At 39.4% G+C, this 20,613-nt stretch overlaps 2 protein-coding genes across 2 annotated transcripts in view; one reads left to right on the forward strand and one right to left on the reverse strand.

Annotated features, from left to right (window-relative positions):
* Positions 1 to 18,796, reverse strand: part of OTOG (otogelin) — a 113,828-nt gene extending 95,032 nt beyond the window's left edge. The window contains exons 1-10 of the mRNA XM_069803722.1: positions 18,653 to 18,796; positions 18,496 to 18,556; positions 18,309 to 18,363; positions 14,769 to 14,859; positions 4,807 to 4,899; positions 4,434 to 4,588; positions 3,917 to 4,035; positions 3,313 to 3,518; positions 1,595 to 1,725; positions 648 to 754 (exon numbers count right to left, since the gene is read on the reverse strand). Of these exons, the coding sequence (XP_069659823.1) occupies positions 648 to 754; positions 1,595 to 1,725; positions 3,313 to 3,518; positions 3,917 to 4,035; positions 4,434 to 4,588; positions 4,807 to 4,899; positions 14,769 to 14,859; positions 18,309 to 18,363; positions 18,496 to 18,556; positions 18,653 to 18,704 (1,070 nt within the window). The 5' untranslated portion in view covers positions 18,705 to 18,796. The remainder of the gene's footprint in view (positions 1 to 647; positions 755 to 1,594; positions 1,726 to 3,312; positions 3,519 to 3,916; positions 4,036 to 4,433; positions 4,589 to 4,806; positions 4,900 to 14,768; positions 14,860 to 18,308; positions 18,364 to 18,495; positions 18,557 to 18,652) is intronic.
* Positions 18,400 to 20,613, forward strand: part of USH1C (USH1 protein network component harmonin) — a 56,111-nt gene continuing 53,897 nt past the window's right edge. Inside the window, exon 1 of the mRNA XM_069803728.1 lies at positions 18,400 to 18,576. The gene's annotated coding sequence lies outside the window, so the exon portion shown is untranslated. The remainder of the gene's footprint in view (positions 18,577 to 20,613) is intronic.

Below are 20,613 nucleotides of genomic sequence, written 5' to 3' on the forward strand. Positions count from 1 at the left end.
TGAAAGCCAGAGATAAGCAGTATAAAACAGACTTAAATAAAGGTCTTGATTTTCACAAAAGGAATAACATCCTTCAGAAAACTCACAAGAAAAAAGTGTAAGATTTCTACCAGTGAGTCACCATGGTAGAAGAAATGGAAATAATCTTCTCCTGTCCTGTCTGTTAATTTAACTAGTCAAAACTGCTTGGATAAGGACCATAGCAGGTCGTGAAATGATAGCATAAATTCAAATAGTTATCAAATTCTTCTTTTCATTGAACTAACATATGGCTTGCCGATGCCAAACTAATCTATTCACTATTACTTTTCATTAAGGTTAGAAATTTAGAAATACTAATGACTTTGCACATTCAAAAATCAAACAGATGCCATATTCAAGGGAAGGTACACTAACAAATTATGAAAATATCTGGGCCTAATATTGGTCATCCTTATACCAAAAAAAACAAGAACAACTCCACAGAAATTTCTGGCAGTAAAACTAGAACAAGCAAGAACATCAAAATAATAACAGAACATTAGAAAAAAAACTGATATGCAGAAAAGGACACACATTAGTTCTGTCAACATTTACAATTCATTCTCATGATAGAAGGACAATATTTTTTATAACAGCTTTGGAATTACCCAAAAGCATTCACTTACATGCAAAGATCATTGGTGCAGCTTGCCATAAAAGGAAGAGGACTCACGTATTCATGACATTGTTCAAACGGGGGATGTAAGAGGATATTACACAGAGTATATGCCCTCTGTAATGAATGAGATAGCTGTTGTGAAGAGATGGTTTTCAAAAATAGACCTAAGCAGAATAGAATACTATGGAAAATCAGAACAGACATCTCAGTCTGTGACTAGGAATCACTTTCCACTGATCAGCTAGAAGCAGTGGCTAGCAACATATTGCTCTCCATACCAGAGTATTCATAACATTAAATCTTTTATCCAAGGTCATACCCAATAGTAGTAAAACATACCCTTTCCCAAGAAAGGCATAGACAATGTTGCAGCTAAGCCCAGACAACCTAAAATAGTCCTCATTTTAGTTAAATTACACAGTAAAAGGCAACAGAAATAAAACATACCTGGCATCAGCTTTAGTTTCAAAGCACTTCATTTCAGGTCTATATCTTGAAAATATTACTTAAAAGGAAAAACTACTTCAATGTGATGGACAAAAGTAACAATAACTTTTTTTTTTTAAACACTGGCAAATTAGCTGTGCTCTCATTCCATTTTTGCCTGCCTGCTTCTTGCTGTCCTTCCTAAGGGAAGGAATGGGAACCAGCTCTAGAATGCACTCCTATTTTACAACTTTTCACTCATTCAGCCCCAGATTCAAACACTTCTATTGGCTGTTATGCATACAAGATAACATTTGAAAAGATCAAAAATTAAATTATAAACTCATACAGAAGAAAAGTAGGGGGAAAAGGAGGAGACAAGGGAAGCTCTGCCACAGCAACCATTTTAATCCACTTCTTCAAAGAAGAACTGAGAATATTTCCAGCCTCCTTCAAAGTGTTAAGTCAAATTCTCACTCTAATTAGAATCACCAACTACTGTAATAATCCTTTTGTGTTGATCCAAACCTGTAGAGACTCATGGGTTTGTGTCAAGCAGGGTGGTTCATTGAGAAGAGATTTATCCCAATTGGGTGTTCCTTGTGGAGGGTTTTCCTGCCAACTCTCTACGAATTCTGTTACATCATCTGTCAGTTTTCCTAAACAAGACACACACACAGAGTCACACAGTGACTTTGAAGAACAACAACATTTCTATGGGATTGCCCACAGAAACATCTCAATAATCAAAACATCACATTAAGAAGAGAGCACCAAACCCTTCCTACAACTAAATCAATCAGCTGTTAGTCTGAAGACAATCGGATCCTTTTACAAAAAACAAAACAAAAAAAACCCAAACAAACTTTTAAAAGTGACTATAGTAGGAAGGCTTTAGAATGGTAGAAAGAAGCTTACTCGTGTGATTTAGAAGGATGGGCTTTAGGGAGCAGGACTGTGCCTGCCACAGTCTTTGAATGGAAGAAAGGAAAGAAAAGCTAAAGTAAACTGTATATACATAGGTCTATGCTGCTACTTTATGTGAAACTTCCAGATAGTCTAAAACCCAAGAAAGATTAAGGCATTCCTGGGTCACTGCAAGGGTACAAAATAATTGTATACATTAACCAAGTAAAGGTGTGACTTTTTCACGTAAGTAGAAATGTCCACACTAGCTTTAAACTAGTTAAAATAGATATTATCTATCATAGACAAGTGGTGACATGGATTATTACTTGGATTACCCACGAATGCATATCTTGCCATGTCTTTCTTCCTACTGCTCCCTAAGCTAATTGGATAAAGCTAGTATGCAGCCTATTGACTTCTGCTACAATCACAGCTTTATGTGACTGAAATATCCTGAGAGAGGTGAGAAGATATAAGAGAATCTCTGAGGGGAATGAGGACAATGAGCTACTGAACTTGGCATTTAGATTTATTGAGCAAACTATTCAATGGGGCCTAAGAGCTGATATTAGTGCAGGGCTGATGCTTTCTAAAATTGAGTAGCACACTTAAACAACAGAGGAAACCTAGTACATATTGTACTCTGAGCTCAGAAGTAGTACTCTACAGAAATACCCTAATTTTAAAGAAGGGGAGCAAAGAGTTAAACAGCCCAAAGCAATGATTTCCAGAAGTTTTTATCACCTAACTTGAGATAACTTTCAAGAGGCCTTATTTTTTCCCCTGGTTCTTCTTATTTTAGAGGTCTTCACTCAGTATTTATTCAAAGCAAAGATTCTTGGAAGTATCTGAAGTTAGTACTCAAGGATCACTGGTCGCTTCTGAAAGCGTTAGCATAAATGAGGTGCCAGATCAAATGAGATTTGGCAATCCTAATTGATTTGATTTACTAATTAAAATTATCGATTTATTTCCAATAGCAGTGTCTCAGGCTTCCGCAGGCTCCTATATAAAATTGCTAAGAGGACAGTAAACATTTAAAAGTAGATTTTACCTTTCAAGTCCTAGGAAACTGAAGTGCAAATACCATTGTAGGTAATGGAGTAAGACAGCTTTTTGTCATGCTTTTTAAAGATCTTCCTCCCCAGAACCTCATCTATATTGAAATTGGCCCTCTTACTAACAATATTATCTACCACAAGTATTTCTGTATCATATTCAAAAGGTGTCCATCTTATATTCAATTAGCATTACCATTAAAAACTAAGCAAAGTAACATTCAGTTTACCTGAAAAAAAACCTGTATTAACACAAGAAGTAGTATTTTAAATACTCACCATAACTAGTTTCAAGATCATCCTGCAGGACAGCATTATTGTTTCCACACAGTCCATGTGTTTTACCCAGGTACTCTGGTGCCATTTTGATATACACTGCAGACGTACCATCCCAAGCCAGAGTAAAGGCATACTGGTGCCTGACTAGAAAGTATCCAGCTAGCTTCTGGATGTGTAAGTTTCCAATAACATAAGGTAACTGTACTCTGAGAAATGAGACATAATGAAAAACAAATTTACGTGAGAAAATATCACTATTACAAATAAATTACTTGCTGATTTAATGACTTCCTCATACATCTGAAAATCTCTGATATAAATATTGAGTAATTCCACTAAAAAAAGATGAAATTACAAATAAAAGCAAAAAATCAAAGGATCATTGTCAATGGTTATGCTTCTTAATACTATGTACCACTCATTTAGGTATCACCTTCCTCAGACACTACTCTGTAGATGGGGAGTAACTATTACAGCTGTGGTCTGGATAGCTTTTTTTAACCTACCAACAAGTGAGTGTTCTAGTTTACATCTCTGTTATCAAATCGGTATCATGAGATCAGTTCCAGTGTAACTACAGCATCAGAAACATGAGTGCAATTACCCAAATCCTTTATAGGTGACTTCACTGCTCATCTTAATCTCTTCATCTCCAGAAAAGAATAAACTAATGGACCTTTTGCAGGAGTAAGGAGAAGAATGGCACTCAGGATCATTATTCACCTGCCAAATAAAATTACTAGCATCAAAGTCAAGATTTAAATCAAACTCTTCGTAATCCACATTACACAACTAATACTCCCAATCCCACAATCCTACCCTCAGCATGTGAACAAGTAGTTTAGTCCCACTCTTCTCCAAAAACCTGAGTACAATTAGCACTCTTTTTAGAGCAGTCTTTTCATAGCAGCCAGGTTTTCAAAGTACACACATCAGTTTCCTTCCAGCTATTTACATTTTGCACTATAGTAACTGGTAGCCCACATGACATTACAATTAAATCTAGATTACATTCTAGAACCCCATACTATCATCACAAGTTACTTTTAATTTCTAAATATTAATGCATTACTAGCAATATCAACAACAGCTAAGATGAACATAGAAGTACAGTCCCCTACCTGTATGGAAAAACTCTGTTCATCTAATTCAGTATGTCTCACAAGGGCATATGTGGATCTCCCAGAAAAATAATAATAGAGTCCATCGAAAGTTTCAAAATTATATTGACCCCATGTTCTGCATATATGATCTCTTTCAGCACCTGTATTATACACTAACAAAAGAAGAGTCACTTCAGAAGTACCACTGGTTTTTGGATTCAATCTGTAGTTGAGATGTATGCAAGCGCTATGCTATGAAATATCACCACAGAAAAGAGAGGGAAAAATACTAGGGCACGAAGGAACTTTTAGGCAGAGGGTAGTCATTCTTTTAGCTGTGGGAACCCGAGTACAATCCCAGAAACCCAGTTAGTTCTCTCTCTTTACACACCTGTCTGGCATCTTGGTCCAGTTGCATTGAATCGACTGCAGTTGCAGAGCTCTCTGTAGATACACTCACCTCCATTAAAACATGTCAACAAATCTGGGTGGAAAAAACAAAGCATGTTAAAAATAAATTATGATAATTTTCATTCTTAAGACCGAGTTTTGTCACCAAATGTAACTTCATGAATGACAGGAGATGCTGGCTTAGCATTTAAACGTTCAGGAGAATCCCACAGGCCTCCACAAACAGGAAACATACTGGAAAAACTTCACCTCAAGAATTAAAACCAGATGAAGTAAATCTATTGCTCATTTAGAGAAGCCAATCAAAACAGCTGTGATATCTGTTAGTCTGACACGTTTTTAGTCCCCTGAGCAATGAATAGAGGAAGTGAACAAGTATTACACAACAAAAAAGCATGGTGCCTAAACCCTTATATATAAACTGCTACAAGTAACACTGTATGGGTAAACTCTACCAGGATGAGAGCATACTACCCTAGAAACACAAATGTTGATATCCCAGCTGTAAATCTTTCAGCTGCCTGCCCTCTTTCCATCTTACAACTTCCAAGTCTACCAACCGCAAACACTTTCCATAAAGACACAGACCACTGCTCTTGTTTCTAATTTTATTAGAGACAAACTTTTAAGAAAGGAAAAATCTAATGCTTAAGTATAGTAAGCCTACTGTAGAGAAAGCAAGCTCCCTAACTTGCAGTGATAGGTTTGGGGGAGGGAGGTGTTGGGTTTTTTTTTTACTTCCCCCCCCCCCCCCCGGGAAGATCCCCATCAAAATCTGACAAAAGTTTTCACAGTCTAAAGAAAGATGTGCACATGCAGAAATAAAGCTTCTTGCTACAAAATTTAGACTCTTTGATTAAATGCTTTTCTAACAGTTGTGATATATTCACTTATTTTGCTAATACTTGATCTTTTAAAGTTTAAGTCTCTTTAGGAAAGCATTTCAATTTTAATAATTGAGTATTATGCAATCATAGTAAATTTTGTGTTTGGAGAACAGAAACTAGAGATTGTTTTTGTTGCAGACAAGCAGACAAGTTGCTCAGAAGAAACTATTTCAGGAAGAGACAAACTGAAGACTCAGACTTCTTGTTTTCTTTACCTTTATAAACACATCATTCTTGGGAAAAAAAAATCATATATAAGATTATTTTAAGTGCTGTCCTGAAAACCAGAATTCACAAAAAAAGATCTTTTCTCCTATTTCAGTAAAACCCTTGCTTATGAAATATCTAGTCATCAGTAGCATACACAAAAGTCCTAACGTACTGAGATTACCTTCAGGCTTTTGAGAAAGCTTTGTTAAAGATGGTTTGAAGCTCTGCTGATGCAGGCAAAATAAAGCCAGGTCCACTTCTGACAATGTGAATAAACTCTACAATTGATTTAGTCTTGACAGAATTAAACTTCAGAGGAAAGCCTTCTAGATTACAGACCACTGTTTTATGATGTCATGGGTCACACCATCTTTAGGTTTTGTTCTCACTATTGGCATTTGCTAAACATACATGAAAAACACCAACATCAAAAGTAGATTCTGAACTACTTTACAGAATGGTTGAAATGTTTTTTTTATAAACTGACTGCAAGGAAACAAATACTTTCTAACAAGTCACAAGTTGATCATTGACATCTTACTGCCATTACCTGGATGCTGAACTCTTGATTCCAGCAACAGCAATAGAAAAATCAATCCATTTCAAAGGGTGTTTTCTCCCTATTTTTTTCTCTTCCTCTTCCAGAAGCTCATTTTATTGATGTCTTACCAATACCAGTTTCCTACCAACACCTTTTATAGCACATATTTAGTTTGTTTTGCCATCAATAGAAGCACCATTACAGAAGCCAGTGAGCCATACCCTCTTACTGAAGAGCTTTAAATACACTAAAATAATACAAAAGCAAGCTACATGTGGAGTGTATTCTGTGAGTGTATCCCAGCCAAAAATTACTAAATCTGTTAACAGTCAGAAACAGCGTTTTTAACAAGACACTACGAACACTCTCCACCTTCCTTTTAAGCCCCTACTTTAAACAGAGTAAGACTTCAGAATGCCTCTTAAAAACCTCACCTGGTTTACAACTGTATCTACTACAAAATTGCTTTCAGATGTACACACCAAGTAACTGTGCATCCAACATTTAATTCACATGCAAACTCTTGTCAGAATTCATGGATTGAATGCTGTTAAGACTTTGCCTCTTCTGAGGCTATCGCAAACATCATCACCAGCTGTTTTACCAAAGCGTGGTCAATGTAGAAGTTTAATGAGGAAAAAGGTCATATTTAAATTTCATTCTGCTTTGTGAGATCCTAGGAACTTAGAATAAAGAGGCTCTGTGCTAACAACTAGCTATAATGCTAGAATGAGAAAGACTTCAAGAAACCTATGGTGTGCCATAACTTAAAAAAAAAAAAAAAAAAAGCTTAAATGTTCATTTACTTTAGGCCATGTGATTTTACAAAATATTATCTTCAGTTACAAGTTTACAGAACCCTTGCTTACTGAGTTCTGCCAAAATTTGTCAGTACAGTTTATTGGTGTTTATATGGCTGTTTCCATTTGCAAAAACATTATAAATACTAATTACTTATGTGATGACTTAAAAAAATACCTGAATGATTAATTTTGATACCTTTGTTTTCAACATATACAAGAACACCCCCCCCCCCAAAAAAAAAAAAAAAAAAAAAAAAAAAAAAGAGGCCATGCTGAAAAGAACAGGGCAGGTAGACCAAGTAAAAGAGAACACCCCTTTGCCTAGCTAGCCCACGTACACAGCTCCTTTCTCTGCCTGGCCAGCATTAGTTCAATTTAAAAACTAATGCTAGCACCATGTAGAAAGGTCCCTACTTATTCTGACTAAGCCATCTCATTTACATACTCACAGTAACCAATCTTGTCACTAATGCAAAAGCCTTATTCCTCTTGTCATGCAAGGCAGACATTGATCTCTTTCATCTTGAGTGGTGCGAGACCTGTGTAATCAGAGCTTAGGTCTCTGTTCTTTCCTTCTCTAAGATTATGCCCTATTGCCTGTCCAGTTACAATGACATGCAATTAGACTTCAAGTCATGTTCCTCTTCACTGTAGAGGAAGTTAGTCCCCTTTTGATTTTCCAGTTGAATGATTCCCCTTTAAGTATGGCTCAAGTAACCTGCTTCAAGCCGCATTTATTCAGATCGTGTACACAGTCAGCTGATCCAGGGACCCTTGCTGTCACTGGGAAGGACCTCCCTTGCTCCCTTTTAGAGAGAAAGGGCATTAGTAAAATCTGAATTGGAAGTCAAATGACTCAATGATGAGCATTTTCCTCTTTATGAAGTTCTCTTCTGTCTGTGCATGTATGATTCTAACAAAACATGTGTGGTGGGTTGACCCTGGCTGGACACGAGGTGCCCACCAAAGCTGTTCTATCACTCCCCTCTTCAGCTGGACAAAGGAGAGAAAATGTAATAAAGGCTTATGGGTCAAGATGAGGACAGGGAGAGATCACTCACCAATTCCTGTCACAGGCAAAACTGACTCGAATTGGGGAAATTAACTTAATCTGACAGTCAAACCAGAGTAGGGCAATGAGAAATAAAACCAAATCTTAAAACATCTTCCCCCCACCCCTCCCTTCTTCCCAGGCTCAGCTCCACTCCCAATTTTCTCCACCTCCTCCTCTGCAGCAGCACAGGGGAACAGGGAATGGGGGTTGTGGTTGTTCATCACAGATTGGCTCTGCCACTCCTTCCTCCTCAGGGGCAGGACTCCTCACTCTCTTCCCCTGCTGCAACATGGGGTCCCTCCCACAGGAGACAGTTCTCCACCAACTTCTCCAAAGCGAGTCCTTCCCACAGACTGCAGTTCTTCGCAAACTGCTCCAGTATGGGTCCCTTCTACAGTGTGCAGTCCTTCAGGAACAGACTGCTCCAGTGTGGGTCCCCTGCAGGGTCACAAGTCCTGCCAGCAACCCTGCTCCTTTGCCTAGCTCCTCTCTCCACGGGTCCAGAGGTCCTGCCAGGAGCCTGCTCCAGCACAGGCTTCCCACGGGGTCATGCACCTGCTCCAGCATGGGGTCCTCCATAGGCCACAGGTGGATATCTGCTCCACCATGGACCTCCATGGGCTGCAGAGGGACAGCCTGCCTCACCATGGTCTTACCCACCATGGGCTGCAGGGGAATCTCTGCTCCGGCACCTGGAGCACCTCCTCCCCCTCCTTCTTCACTGAGCTTGGTATCTGCAGGGTTGCTTCTCTCACATATTCTCATTCCTCCCTCCAGCTGAAGTTGCTGTTGCACAGCAACTTTTTCCCCTTCTTAAATATGTTATCACAGAGGTGCTACCACCATCGCTCATGGGCTTGGCCTTGGCCAGCGGCGGGTCTGCCCCAGAGCCGGCTGGCATTGGCTCTGTTGGACATGGGGGAAGCTTCTAGCAGCTTCTCACAGAAGCCACCCCTGTAGCCCCCCGCTACCAAAACCTTGCCACGCAAACCCAATACAACAGAATAAACCTAGCTCTTCTATTTGCTTATATCCCTTTTTACATCACTGTAGTTATCTTTCCTTACACTGCACGGAAGAGCTCTGTGTACAAAGATTAGTTATCCTTAACCAGGTAATGAGAGGAATAGCATTGATTCAGATTACATTTGGTGATCTTACTGCTGCAAACAACATGGCCTCCTTTAATCATCCAGTTCTGCTCAATTAACACGGAAATACTTCCTCAGGTATCCAGAGTAAACATCCTATAACAAAGGGTTCACTCTGATCTTTGTCATTAATGGAACATAAGCTCCCTAAATAAGCTAACCCATATGATCCTATCACAACTTTAGGTCTCTCCTAGGGACATGAGAAATATTGTAAAACCTGCAGAAAGGGAATAAACTTCAAGATTAAGCAAAGGTTAAAATTAGGAAAGGTTATGAAGAACATTGTGTCCTTCATTTATCTGAAAGAGACCTCTATTAAAAAGTCCTCAGCTCCTCTTTTTCCTTTGACATTATGCCAGTTAAGTACATTGGCTTGGAATCTGAAATTGAAAACTGGTGATACTTTTCTAGCAGAAAGTAGTAGGCCTAAGTAACATGTTTCAACTCGCATAAGTAATAATGTGATTTCTAACCAATGATGCCATTACAACCGGCAAGCCACTCCGATAGTATGACCATTGTTGCAAAGAAGCAAACTTGTCTCAAATTCCTTCTTTATTGAACAGGATGAAGACTTGGGATCATCTTATAACCCAGGTCCGAATTCTTCTCTGCTCCCCTCATTGCTTAAATACTCTAATCACCTGGTAACTACTGAATAGACTGCAACCCCACTCAGTATGTAGATAGGGTTATTTTAGTCCCTTGGGCACCTGGACCTCCAATTAGTTCATCCCCCTTCTTAATTCTTCAGTGCCAGGCAGCAAGAGCCTTCAGGCCAGAGCTGGCACCCTATAAGCAGTAGCAGAACCTCATGCCCATTATTTATCACAGCCTTTGAAAAAATGAGACTCTAATCTAGCCTGGGTGCATTTCATTGCAAGTGTTTCTGGAGATGTGCCCAAGCTTCACAGAGGTGATTACTGCTGTGGCTCTCTGAAAAGAAATGCTTTAATAGCATCATGTAGACCTGATAAGAGGAAGTTCCAAAATCCATTGTGAAATACAGTACAGTCCCACCCAACTCTGGTTGGCCTTTCAAATGTTCTTCACCTGGGCTCCAAGCACAAGTTCTGCCAATTTCATATGATAACTGTTAAAAGGCATCTTGCATCTTCATCAAGATAAGCATTTATTTTGAAACATTATTATAGATGCAATATATTTTGTGCATTTGTATCTATGATATTGTGCCCACTTAGTTTATTATGCTTTCTTACATTACTACTTCTCTAATGAGTATTTAAGATCTCTTGAACTTATTTCAGTTACAAATCAACTATCTGTCCAGGTTTGCTCATCCATGATTTGTTCTTCTGATCTTCTAACATTTATTAGGAGTAAAATTAGTATAGCTGAAAGTAATTTATATAATGTGAAGCCCCTCAGCATGAAGTGAGATACAGTCACTAAAGAACAGCTCTACTCTTGGAGCACAAAGAGGTAACTGCAAAGAAAGCATGTATCTGCATCCCACACAAAAGTTAAGATACTAAATCAGAGACATCTAAATTAAAGTTTTTTCACGAAGTAAAAGCAAACCAATACATTCAAGAACATGTCTGACTACTCAAATTATCATGCACATCAACTTTGAAATATTTGATTTTTGTTTTAATCATCACGTCAATCCAATTGCTCCAACTGAATTTTGACCTCATTATAATACAACATTATCATCAACACACTATTAATTCTTGAAGATTTGTGACTGACATGGACCTTCCTACAGGTATTTTTCTGTACAACATTAAGCACTTCCTAGTGTTGGAATTCTATTTTGTTGCTACTGTTTTTTAAGACATGGCATGAAAAATTTGTTTAATGCAAATCACTCAAGTCAGGTTTCCTTTCAGGATATTTATTACTAGATTCACTTGGAGAGAAAAGTTGAAGTGTGAAAGATTAATTTAGAGATCTGAAAGCGATCAAGTTTTACTTAAGCTAGGCAGGTACAAGGTCCAGCCTGTTCCCTCAGTTCTTATGATTCTGCCTGTTCACCAACTTTGGCCCAAACAGTTTCAGAGCTCCAGAGTCATTTGCAGAAACAGACAACAACTTTACAGTTTTCAGGATTCTTTAAAAGATGACACATTTTAAAAGCTTTATGCAAGTGTAGAAGAGAGGTCTGCCTGAAGGTTATCAAACTAGTAAAAAATCAATAATTTAAAAAAAAAATCAGCAAATTTTATTCCAAAATGGAAAAGTGAAAAAGCAAAGCAGTTTGGGATAAGAATTTGCAAGAAACATCAACTAGGACCTATAGCCATGCATAAAAGAGTAGAAGGTATGCTTAAAATTGAATATGTAAACTTTTGCTGTCGACATTCTTGAAATTTTATATTTTGTAACTAAGCATAATTTCCATTGCACACTTTCTCTAGAAAGTTTTCAGGTGTTCTTTTGACTATAAGAGAACTAATACAACAACTATTTCTTGCATTGCCTTTTATCGTTCAACTTCATAGTCTTTGAAAGCATCTGCCTGTAACAGCACAAGTTTTCTGTGGCATACAGGCAGGCTTCAGCAGTATGCAGTACAGCCTTAAAACGAGGACAAAGATCTCATTACACTAGGATGTAAAATTTTCCTTTTGAGATTCTGAGGTGAATGAGTAGGATGTAATTTTAATCCTTCAATACTAAGAGCCTTCCAGTTAGCTGCAGATTTTCTGCTCTGGTGCATCTCTTCAAATCAGCACATGTATTGTAAGGGACAAGTATCTTCTATAGTAATGGTGACTTTAAACATTGAAGACTCATGCCTGCCACAGCATTTCAACACAACAAAATTTGAAGTGTTTAGCCTGTTAGGAATTTTCAGCAGTAGTTTGAAACTTACTTCCAGAAAGCATTTGTTTTTCCTGTCCCAGGTTCTTAATATGCTTTAGCTCTGGAGGTTTTTGTTTGGGTTTTTTGATTGTTTGGTTTGGTTTTTTTAACTTTGCATGAAAAACAGATTGGTATGGAAGGAAGTTACAAGTTTAACAACTATGTAAACTACACCTTAACTGCTGTCAATTATTCTGATAAACATTTCAAAACTCAAATCCCATATCCCCTGGGTACAAGAAACTAACACAAAAGTTTATTTCCTGGCATTTACTTGTACTATACCAACTTTTTTGTTCTGTTGACATAAAAGACATTACCTTGCTTTCTAAACTACTTTCAGATGACTAACATAACACAAAGGTAAAGAGGTCTATTGCACAATAAATCACACACCCGTCATACAAAGTTCCACACAAAACATGTTGGTTTATCTATATATACAGAGTTATAGGAAGCAAGAAAAAATGTTATTGCAACAAGAACTGACTAATAGGATGAAATATAAGTCTGTTATAATCACAGTTTTCTAAACATGTTATAGAAAAAATTTTCATAGAGACATCACTAAACTGGAAAAAGAAGATGATAACCTACCTTGCTGGTTTAAAATTAATTAAAAAAAAAAAAGCTGTACTATTTCATGTATCCCGAGATTGGTGCAAACTCCAGTCCATGGACAGAGCTATAGCAGCTTGCATCTCTCTTCAAATAAGAAGGGCCAAAACAAAATTATTGTTCTAAGCATTTAGAGCGTGTTACTGAAACTCTTGCACAAAGCAGATCAGGTTATTCTTTTGTTTTGTTTAATATATATTTTGCACACAGGCAACGATGGATTCCACTTCCCACGCAGAGTTTACTAGGATCTAAAGAGAAAACTTCCAAGTCTAGGTATTCAATTGTTTAAAGAGTTTAATAATCTGAGTTAGAAACAAGCCAGGAAGTTTATCCTATTACATCTGCAGAGGGCAATGAAACCTAATTCTTGCCATCATAACTACATCCTCCTTTAAAATCTTAAACATGTGATGAGTTAGCATGAGATACTTGCTACCTATTTCATTCTCCCTCCTTCTAGATTCGTTCTTCCCTTCCTTAAATATTAGGCCTATTTAAAAAGCAATAAACTTGCACATAAACCCTTTTCAAGAGTTGTTCCAGTAGCACAATGCATCTTAAAAGTCTTTTTTCTAGCTGGTTGCTCTGAAGCAGAACATGAAACCCACTAGTCCCACTAAAGGGATTTTCACTTTGCAAAAAAATAACCCAGGGAACTAAACAATTCTTATGACAACAAATTTCTCAGCACAATTTGTACATCTTTTTGGAAGCTGCTTTATTCAGTTAAAAAAAAAAAATAGAGCTAAGGAAAGAACTACTTCTTGGTCAATAAGCTGGTGCAACCCTCAAAAGCAGAGGGAGTTTTACTGGTATAGACTGCTACATTTGTAGAGCAATTTTATCATACACTATATATATATATGATATTTTTCATATACTGAAGAGGTTCATAGATAATTGTTTTTACTTGAGTAGTATTATGCTTCTCTAAACCCTTCTATTATTCCTCCACATTCAGATAACACACTTCTCAAAAGCTCCTGAAAACAATATGTATTAAAGAAATCAAAAGCTTTTGGAGATGACACAACCCTAATCACAATTTATAAGAGTCCAGTCCACACATCAGTCTTGCATTTTGTGCTATAAAGCCAGACAATGGAAACCCAGACTATTCGCTATTAGGTAGGTCTCATGTTCAATGCCAGCAGTCAGGCTGACTGAAGAAAAACTAGAGGTTTCACATCACTAACTAAAATTACTCTGAATTACTTTGCCTCATGTTTCTCCTTGACAAGCATGACACAGCCTCTACAGAAGAGCTAACACAGAGGATCTCTACCCTTGAGTAAAGAGATTTAAGCCTGTCCACTGCTGAAAATAAAATGAACCAAAAAAGCCAAGATGCAAATTCCTCAAGCAAATGCCCACCACTGCAAGCTGGTGGCTAAAGAGTACCTCATCCTGCTAACCCAGAGATTACACACACAAAAAGCATCCATAGATTACCTCAGCAAAAGAGCAACAAACAAAAAAACTCCAAGCACAGAAAAGATACAGGACAGGTAATTTAATGGCATCTAGGCAGCAATCCACATCTTTAGGTACATCACTACAAGAACAGATTGCCTTGCTGAAAGCTCCTTGCTAGAAAAAACTGCAGTTAGAGACAGCCTTTAAAATGCTCAAACCAGAACCTGGTGTAAACTTAAAGCTAGGTCAAACCCCATAATAAGTTGTCATACTCCTGTAGTCCTTTGAGACCAATCAAGGTAGAGCCCCCTTATCGTGAAGATCTGTATTAGCTATTTTAGGGGTTTTTTTCTTCATAAAAATAATTAAATTATGCAGAACATAATGGATAATTGAACTTATTTCACGTAAAAACATAACTTACTAGATGGTCCACATTTCATACTGTGAAGTCTCCTGTTCCAAGATAGGGATATTGCAGTAGATGAAGCATTATAAACCATCATTTCAGGCTCCTTTCAGAAAGAACAAAGAAATCAGCAGCTATAACCAAGACACTTGAAAAATCTCTTCATGGTCTATCAGTAAATTTACCATTTTTACTAAGCTCACTGCTTCATATTGGCTTACTAAAAAGTTATGAAACACCACCATTGTAAAGTAAAAAGTATAGTCCTTCTACTGAAGACTCCAGTAAAGGAGTAAAGTACATTATGCCTGAAGACAGCAGGCAGATTTTAAGCCAGTTAAGCCAAAATGCCTAAAACTGTATATACAAACACTGTCCTCTGTGCCGTTCTCCATACTCCTTTTACTCTTAGTTACAGCCTCTATACCATCATGTGTGTTTAACATAATTCTCAGTATAAATACTCTGCTGTGGAAATTCTTACCACTCAGTTGCAGTTATTTAAAATCATTTTAGAGTATATGCTTGCATAAATCACTAAACAACATCATAACAATTAATGAAATGTCTTATAAGGTCCTAAATTCACACTCTTTTCCAAGAACCTGATCCAAAACCCAGCAAAAATCAACAGGTTTGTTTTGTGGTGTTTTTTTGTTTGTTTTTAAAAAAAAAAAAGTCATAAACACCCAGGTTAGTTTTCAAAACATTTCCTACCATCTTCTCCTTAATCTTTTCCTGTTGTTCTAACATTTAAAATATATGATGACTAAAGCTTTTATTCTCTTGCGTTTCCTTTCTCCTAAGCACTTCTGCCCTCAACAGGCAGCAGCAAGGTATCTTGAGTTTTCTTGTATTAATTCTCAATATTGTGGTGAATGAAGCTTTCTTTTTCTCCAATAAATTGACCTTTGGAATCCCAGTGTTTCTAGTCTATTAGACTTTGTAATCATTTTTATAAATTGTTATGTCATGATAATGTTGACTCCCCCCTCATTCTTGCCATATTCATCTACTAATCCAACTTCCATCTACCAGTGGTGCCACTCACAATCCCTCCATTCCTTTTCCAAAGTCAAATTATTTACACAGTGGCACCTGTATCACTTCTGAACCAGAAATATTCTGAGTCTTACCAGAGTACCCTAACAAGAACTCAAATCAATACTTTGAGAAAACCAAAAAAAAAAAAAAAAAAGAACCTACATGTTAGTCTTTAACAGCTTAAAAGTCAGTCATGGTCACTAGTCATCCGACAGCTTCTAGATAAATTGGAAGGACAACATTCTTTCACACCATTTTACCCAAGGATGGTGTATAGTTTAGGTATGATGTGTGAACACGAGTTCCTTCCCATTGTCCTGCAAGTGCAAAGTTTCAGCTCTTTACTTAAAATTTATGACCTTGCCTACCCCACTTACAGAGAATTGGGACTAGGTGCAAACCCAGTTATTTATACAAAGAGGTGCTGTAAACAGGATTTTGGAAATTGCTCTTGAAGACGCAGCTTTGAATGCTCAAGTTCAAGGAAACTTGCAAAGACAATCCATCTTAAAGGGAGCATTTTAATGACTGAAAGAAATAGGACAGCACCTGAGCATGTATAGCTTGTTTAATATTCCCCACAATTTTTCTCTGAGAAGAAACAATATCCAAAATGATTTATGTATTACTCAAAATAATTTTTTAGTGTACACAAAACAACCAGTCCTGTAAAACGTACTGTCATACAGAAGGGAAAGCAGTGTCAGCATTGATCTATAAAGGTGCCTTAAAGAGTTCTTCAGAGCTTAAATACTTACATTTCCTTTAAAAAAAAACAAAACCCAGCAATGCATCAAATCACAAAAGCCAATTCAGCCTATATCATGTATCTGAGAAAACAGAAGAGCAGGCCTGCTTAGCAAAGTTACAGAAAACAATTGATATTTTGTCATATAGTTATATATGAAGCATCTAATTACATTTACCTAGTTCACTTAATACAGTAACAAAAATGTTACAGCCATTTCATATTATTTCTTCACCTCATGAAGAGCAGCAGCTCTATCCTCTAGAATGTTCATATTTTAGTGGCACATTAATTATAAAATACAGTTTTCATTAAGGAAAATTCAGTGACAAATACAGTATCTGTTAAAAAACAGCATTAGCTACAATGTATGTTGTTGACAGCGATACAAATCACCAAGCAAAATATTTCCAAAATAACATTATAAACAACACCAGCTATGTCTACATAATTTTACCTATGGCCTTGGTTAGACTTACTGCATTTAATTTCATAGCCTAGTTTTATCATTCAAATTTCTTAGTCCTGTGCACAATTCTGCAAAGTATTTTTAAAATAGCAGGTCTTTTCTGTGTTCTAAATACCCATTTAGACATTTGACTGACAACTGATCTCAGAAGCTATGTCATTAACTAAGTCTTCATGGAGGTAAAATTCTGCAGAGGGCTTAACCACCATTGCTTAGTGTTGCTTTATCTCTTCCTCTTGAAGAAGCTTATTAAAAGCAAGAAACTGTAAAAATGCATTATTCGTAGATAGTTCAAATGGCTAGAACAACTACTCTTCTGGTTATTATCTTTTTAAAACTAACACTGAATTTTTTTCTTACTTTCTCCTAAGCATATATCTTACTGAAGATTTCTGCTCAATTGGCTAGTACAGAAGGAAACAAAGTCTATTACTGTATCTTGAATTCTTGGGGGGGGGGGGGGGATGTCAATCCACAAGCATTTGCTCTTATTGGTGGCCAATTTTGTTACCTGTTCGCTGTTATGTGGCACATTCTTCTCTCTGCTGAGCTTTTCCCAGAAAGAGCAGGGAGAAAGCAGAAAAAAAGGCGACTCCTCTGCAGAGCTGTGAACAAGGGCTACTAAGCAAACTTCCCTTTTCCCACCATCGAACAAGGCAGTGGGAACCACACAGCCTAATTACATTTCAGCAACACGCCACGAATGATATAATCGGGTTGCCAAGATAAACCACATCCAAAAACCAGTACTGAGTTGTGATCTGATAGTGCCAGCTCATTTACTTTTACCGAAAAAAGGCTCCCACAAAGCAATTATTGCTGGATGAGCCAGACCAGACCTCAGCTTTCCTTGGAGCAAGGATGCTTCATGTGACATAGAACTATTTCTGAACGAGCTAAAGCTCGTCAGAAATACTGACGGTATCATGGTAATGTACAGATATATGCAGGTAAGCTATGACAAACACGTTATTCTGATGACAACCAGAACACCCGTCCCTCAGACCCACGCCACCAACCACCCCTCAGAAGGGGCTCGTCAGGCGGCGGCGCAGCGCGGGAAAGCCAGGCGCCATCTTGGGCCACGAGCGACAGCACCGTATCGCCTCATCAGCCCTGCTCGCACTGAGGTTGGAGGCAACCGACCGCGGGAAGGGGCTGCTCTCCTCGCGGGGGGCTCCTCAGAGAAAAGCCGCACGTTCCGGCAGCCTCGTCTCCCCAAGAAGGCGCCGCAGCGCCCGGCCCCGTCGTACCCGCCCGCCGCCCCTCACAGCGCCTGGCCCGCGCCCCCTACCTGCGTGGCCGCGGCGAGGCCACCCCCTCTCCGAGGTCCCGCGGCGCTGCCTCGGCTGAGGGCAAAAAAACAAGTCAGGGTTTGCTGCTCGGCCCGGGCAGCCCACCCCGCCTCGGGGCTGCCGCCCGCCCGGCCGCGCACCTCAGCGGCGAGAAAGGAGCCTCACTGTACCCCGGCTGGCTCTTACCTGGGGAGCGGTGGGTCCCCCCCGACAGGCAGCTGCGCCCAGGCGCCCCACGGAGACGGGACTGGAAGGCAAATACGGTAGGTTAGTGACGGACATGGACTGCCCTGTCCTTCCTCCCTCCCGTCCCGTCCCCGCGCCCTGCCGGCGGGAGGCTCACCCGGCAGCAGCCAGGCGCACAGCAGCGCCCCGAGGAGGAGCCGGGCCTCCATGCGGGCTGACGGGCGGCAGCGGCTTCCCGCGGAGCTGCGGGCCTCAGCGCCGGCCGCTACCTGCGCCCTAGGCTCATCCCGCCCTCCCGGGCGGGGCGGCCAAGGGGTTTATCAGCCGCCCGCCCGCCTTCCGCCCCCGGCCCTTCCCCGAGCACCCACCCCGGACGCCACCCCTCGCTCTGCAGCGGGGCTGCCGGCCCCAGGCCGGCTGCTGTCCCCGCAGCGGAACAGCTCCGGCCCCACTAACGCTTCTCCCTAAGTGCCGGTGCCGGGCGCCGACCTCGCCGGCTCCCCACATTTATTTCCACTTCTCCGTCCTTCTGGGGTTTAGGAAACGATTAGTGTCACAGCTTCTCGGGAGGAACTCAAACCTCCGCGGTGGGGTGCGGTGTTAAGGCTGCGCCCCGCCTCTGACGCGAACGAACCCGGGGCTTTGCCTTTGCTCCTGGGAACGTCGCATGGCTGGAAGCTGCCTGTTTGCGGAGAGCTGCCTGCCTGTGCTGAGAGGCAGCGAACGTGGTCGATGCTTAACACGGAGCATTGGCCCCGACCCACTGAAAAAAGTGTCAGAACTTGAGTAATGAAAGGCATGAGTAGGACGTGAACTGAACGCAGCATGCAGCTAATGTGTATGGATTATTTCCATAGGTTCTGATAACTTTTTGTTACTATAAATTGACACTCTTGAACTTTGAGCTCTCTGTGGACCCTTTTGCAGGTTCTTTTTTTTTCCTTGTGATTAAATTTTGCTGTCTGTTTTACCTTCTTTCCATTATTTTTCTCCCCTTTTCTCTTCCCTCTTCCTACCGCTTTTGCCTTTTTTCTGTTCTTTTCCCTTCCCTTTCCCATCTGCTGCTGCCTCTCTCCCCATCATTCTTCAGGTTTGCATATCTTATAACAAAAGCTTTAGAAGCTGCTCATACCAGGTGAGAAACTGCCTCAGATGAAAAGGGGCCTTTTCTGACTGCTTCGGGAAGTCTGTTAACAGTAAGTCATTAAAAGGATCTCTTTTCTGCCTTTGTAATTTGTCCCTGTGGATTGTGTTTCTTGCTGCAACAAGTGTCTCATTTCTAATGAAATGATGGAAAACTAGTGATGTTTTCACTGAGAATTCTGTTCTCTCCTGTAAGTATTGGATGGAGAATGTGTATGAGAGAAAAGAGACGGAAAAGATATTCTTTAACTTCAGCACAGCCTTTTCCCAATAACCCCAAACAGGTTTTTAGAATTATGTGCTAGCCTCAGCCTGTAGCAGAGCCCAGCTACTCTGAATGCACTATGCACTTGGCTTTGGTGCACTTGCTCTGATCCAGGTTACATTAATGGAAGTAGAGAAAGTAGATCAAAAGCAACAGGAATCAGTTTACACAACACACATTTTAATGTATTTCTTTGCCTACTAAATGGGCTGCCCACTTTATTCATTTTCCATTAATGCCACCAGTAGCAAACAATAACTGAAACGGTTTAAAGCTAATTTAGATGCAATTTGATTTCTTGGTATGAAAGATTTCATTATCTAAAACTAACAAACAGTCATAATTATACTGTCTTTTAATATGACATATTTGAAGTAATGGAAAATTCAGAACCATCTCATAAATTTACTGATTATCAAACTTCCAGTTTTGGAGCATGGGATAGCTTTGTGGGTTTGTTTGCTTTGTATTTGTGCACAGTAGAGCACAGGAATTCACATAACAGAGCAGACTAACAGCCCACCAAGTTCATTATCCTTTCTGTGGTGTGTCCTGTACCTGATGATTCAGAGCAGTTTTCACATCACCAAATGAAGTTAATTCCACAATGTTTTACTACATAGAGGAGTTTCTGACTCCTGGAAAATTTATATACATGATAAAAAAAAAGTTACTTTCTTTCAAATGTACATAACTTTCAGCTTGTAAAA

This window comes from Haliaeetus albicilla, chromosome 16 (genome assembly GCF_947461875.1).
Source record: "Haliaeetus albicilla chromosome 16, bHalAlb1.1, whole genome shotgun sequence".
Lineage (NCBI taxonomy): Eukaryota > Metazoa > Chordata > Aves > Accipitriformes > Accipitridae > Haliaeetus > Haliaeetus albicilla.